Source organism: Atta cephalotes, assembly GCF_000143395.1.
Source record: "Atta cephalotes unplaced genomic scaffold scaffold00107, whole genome shotgun sequence".
Taxonomy (NCBI): Eukaryota; Metazoa; Arthropoda; class Insecta; order Hymenoptera; family Formicidae; genus Atta; species Atta cephalotes.
This window is the reverse complement of record NW_012130171.1, coordinates 46,156-50,322: the sequence shown is the minus strand read 5'-3', so window position 1 is coordinate 50,322 and position 4,167 is coordinate 46,156. Positions and strand designations below refer to the sequence as shown.

Below are 4,167 nucleotides of genomic sequence, written 5' to 3'. Positions count from 1 at the left end.
AGAGAGAGAGAAAGCTCGAGGGCAGACTTCCAGACAGACAGTTACGAAAAAAAGAACGCGAATTGTAAATTCGCGAAAGTTCTTTCCCCTCGATGTCTCGACGCGTGCTCGAAACGCTCTCGATGAGTTCGTCATAACGCGTGAAAAAATCCTTTTCATTCCGCGTGAAAGACTATCAAGAGATTCCGTTCTATTCCACTTCCAAATGTTTCAAAGCGACTCTCGTGCCCGATAATTCGCTCCCTCTTGTGTTCCGTTCAAGTTCGTCCAAGTCGTTTCTCGCAATTGCGGAGCTCTGAATACGCTTGAACTTTCACGGTTGTAAAGGTTATGCCGAAAAGTGCTCTTCTGCTCTTCTCATTTGACATTCATCTCCGCGACATGATATCCGTGTAACATTCACGGTGTTTGATCGTCGGCTAACGTGTAGAATGTTTTCTATGCAGATGTCGAGCGAGAATGACAGCGAGATGGATTGCTCGGACTCCGACTGCGGGGATCCGGGCTATGAGGACTATTATAACATCCAGCCATGGGGAGGTGACGTGGATAACGACGTAGACCCGGAGCAAAACAGGAGAGATCCTGAGTATGCGGTGTACGATTGTTTACGAGTCGAACAAGTGGAACGGCTTCTGAATGAGAGTGTAGAGGTGTTAAGTACTAGCCTTCATGTCACGCCATCCCTAGCCAAAGTGTTGCTGCACGCACACAACTGGGCGTCACAGGATATCGCCACCAAGTACCGTACCAATGCTTCCACTTTATTAATAAATTCAAAGATTAAGCCTACCCCGGAACAAGTGCCAGGAACAAAGAGTCAGCGGGGCAGCGTATGTTTGGTTTGCGTCATGGTTTGTCCCGCAGACAAATTTGCTACACTCACGTGTGGACATTCGTTTTGCAAAGACTGTTGGTGTATGCATTTTGAAGTACAAATAACTCAAGGTATATCCACTGGTAAGTAGTCTCCATTCCTCCACACAGTAGTAGTTGTACTTATTTCGCTAATTTTTGTTAAAAATGCATCTACCTCTGATATTTGTCTTAGGTATAAGCTGCATGGCACAAGATTGCGATGTTCTAGCTCCAGAGGATTTTGTCCTTTCCCTACTTACTAAGCCTAACATGAGAGAAAGGTATCAGCAGTTTGCCTTCTGTGATTATGTCAAGTCTCATCCACAACTTCGATTTTGCCCTGGTCCAAATTGCCAAATTGTTTTGCGCTCCAAGGAACAACGAGCAAAGAGAGTTAAATGTTCATCGTGTAAAACTGTATTCTGGTAAGTATTCTGGTAAATGAATGCATGTTATATATGACAAGTATTTTATGTTACAAGACTGACAACGAGAATACTGTTGCAAATTCCAGCTTCCGATGTGGTATGGATTACCATGCACCTACCGATTGCAGTACAATTAAAAAATGGTTAACGAAATGTGCGGATGATTCGGAGACGGCGAATTACATTAGTGCTCATACCAAAGATGTGATTATTTCTTATTGCTTGTAGAATAATTTCTAAAGTACAAAAGGAAACGTTTAATGTATCGTAAAATGTTTTTGCAGTGTCCAAAATGTCATATCTGCATAGAGAAGAACGGTGGCTGCAATCATATGCAATGTTACAATTGTAAGCATGATTTCTGCTGGATGTGCCTTGGAGATTGGAAAGCACATGGTAGCGAATATTACGAATGCTCGCGTTACAAGGAGAATCCAAATATCGCGCATGAGAGTGTTCACGCACAAGCGAGAGAAGCTCTTAAAAAGTACCTTCACTATTATGAGCGAGTAAGTTTGACTTGATGTAAAAACGTAGCCATTGGATAATTTTCGCTTTATTTTTTATGATTGCTGTACTTTTTTTATGATTGCTGTTTTTAGTGGGAGAATCATAGCAAATCATTAAAGTTGGAGGAACAAACGTTAGAAGGAATTAAAATGAGAATTAATAATAAAGTGATGAAAGCTAGTGGTACATGGATAGATTGGCAACATCTATTTGAGGCGGCGTCGCTTTTAGCGCGTTGTCGTTATACTTTACAGTACACGTACCCGTATGCCTATTACATGGAATCTGGTCCGCGCAAAGAACTGGTAAGATCTCGCGATAGTAATGACAAAAGCTAATAATAATGTTCAACAAAATATACATATGTATGATAATATAAATGGATATTGAATTGTTTTGTTAACAGTTTGAATATCAACAAGCTCAATTAGAAGCAGAAATAGAGAATCTCTCGTGGAAGATTGAACGAGCGGAAACAACAGATCGAGGAGATTTAGAAAATCAAATGGACATTGCAGAAAAGCGTCGTGTTACTTTATTGAAGGATTTCCTCGAGGTATAATTAATTGAGTATTAGCTTCATTCTTAGTTGTAGTCTATGAAATCTGATCTAAAATTGGATCATAATTGTAATATTTTATTTTTCAAATACCGTCTATTAGCAATTTGCAAAGCATTTCATATATACGTGTATATACATATATACATTCATATATGTATATATTTATATATTTATATGTATACGTATATACATGTTTATATGTACAAAAGACGACTGTGTGTTACGTAACTATGAAATTGTTATGCGGTATTAATTAAGGATAATTATAAGTAGCTCAGTTCTGAGAAAGAATATTTTTGTTTTGTAGTAAGACAATGTGGGATGCGACTGTAAAGACTAAAAGGATGTGATTTTGTCTGAGTATTATCAGTACAGGAAATAATTTAGCAGCGCCATGTCCTCAATTATTGTTTGAATCTGATATGACATAGAGATTATAACGATATCATATATATATATATAGTAGTATTGGTTTCAAGTTAAAGACGAATTTTTTCACGTTTTACCAAAATAATCTTTAGGGTAATTTGGCTTATGCGGCGACAAGGACTAGACTTTACTTAAATTCCAAAAATATTATTATCATGACGAAATCGATAAGGAAAGTATTAACCGTATCGACGACTGATTTATCAATGATAAATTCGATGATGAAAGCGTATATCCTTTTCCTAGTCTAAGAATATTTTTCAAAAGCGCTCCACAATGGAACGTTCCGTTTCCTTTTCTGATTCTATATTCATCCAAGTATAAAAGACGCAATTCAACAAATAAAGCAATTCAGTAAGCGTTCAATAATTTTTTAAATATGATTGGTTCATGTTTTTAATTATTTATTGGATCTAAATATAAAAACCAATCGTAATAAAAGAATCTGGATAAATAAAAAAAACTGGGCTTATTTTCTGAAATTATAATATCACATACGAAAATATACTAGTATTTTCTTATGCGATATTTTTCGAGAATAAAGCTTCTGAACGCTCATTGAGCTTTGTCTGCTGAACGCAGTTATACATTTCTACTGACGCTAATCGCACAGTTCGATAGAAGGCACCGCATAGGAGGTGATACGAAAAGTATCAGAGGCCTGCTACGTCTTTGCTGCTGTTCGCAATCCTCTCTCTGAACCTTATTCGAAGTATTGTTAACGCTTAAGATACCTTTACGCCCGAGTAAAGAAAGAAAGAAAACGGTAGCCTAATTTAAGTACTCCGGTGCCAAGAGATGACGGTACCATCCCGCCGTGTATATACTAAGCAGAATTAAACATGTAAGTCGAGGAATAGAAGGGGGAACGCGACGGATTTTTTACTTTTGATTTAAACTAGATTTTAAAGAATACATGCAACGATCAAAGATATCCGCGACATACCTAGCCGTAATCGAACTTACATATTTTCTAAGCTATTTAAAAAAAAACAAGGATTCACCGTACTATTATTTTTACTTTGCCCTACAAGCGCGAGGAGGGACGTAGGTATTCAAAAATATAAATTTCAAAGTTCTTCGAAACGCGATGTAATAACTAATATCTCGATAAGAAGAATAAGATCTTTCAACATAAAATTAAAATAACAATAAGATGACAGTTTCCAGAAGATCGAAAAGCAGAGAGAACCGAACGCGAGTGAGAAATCTCTTGATTTGTCCCTCCTTGTATGTAGAACTTCTCGAATGTGCAATGTGGGAAGTAATCATTACCGCATAAGAATATTAAAGTATTTGTATAAATTAATACTAATAATAATAATAATAATCATATATATATATATACATATATATATATATATATATATACATAGACAC

General features: G+C 36.7%; 1 protein-coding gene across 1 annotated transcript; it reads left to right on the top strand.

The window, feature by feature from the left end:
• The first annotated feature begins 446 nt into the window (after positions 1–446).
• On the top strand, positions 447–2,358 carry LOC105625082 (protein ariadne-2). Its single transcript, XM_012206424.1, has 6 exons — positions 447–960; positions 1,052–1,283; positions 1,373–1,490; positions 1,571–1,795; positions 1,889–2,101; positions 2,203–2,358. The coding sequence occupies exons 1-6, from the start codon at positions 447–449 to the stop codon at positions 2,356–2,358; spliced, it is 1,458 nt and encodes a 485-aa protein (XP_012061814.1).
• Positions 2,359–4,167: the final 1,809 nt, after the last annotated feature.

Excerpts from the sequence above, each read along its gene's own strand:
- LOC105625082 (XM_012206424.1), top strand. The coding sequence starts at position 447 with ATGTCGAGCGAGAATGACAGCGAGATGGATTGCTCGGACTCCGACTGC. Across the intron at positions 1,796-1,888 it reads ACCTTCACTATTATGAGCGA|TGGGAGAATCATAGCAAATC; the intron begins GTAAGTTTGACT and ends TGCTGTTTTTAG. Across the intron at positions 2,102-2,202 it reads CTGGTCCGCGCAAAGAACTG|TTTGAATATCAACAAGCTCA; the intron begins GTAAGATCTCGC and ends TTTTGTTAACAG.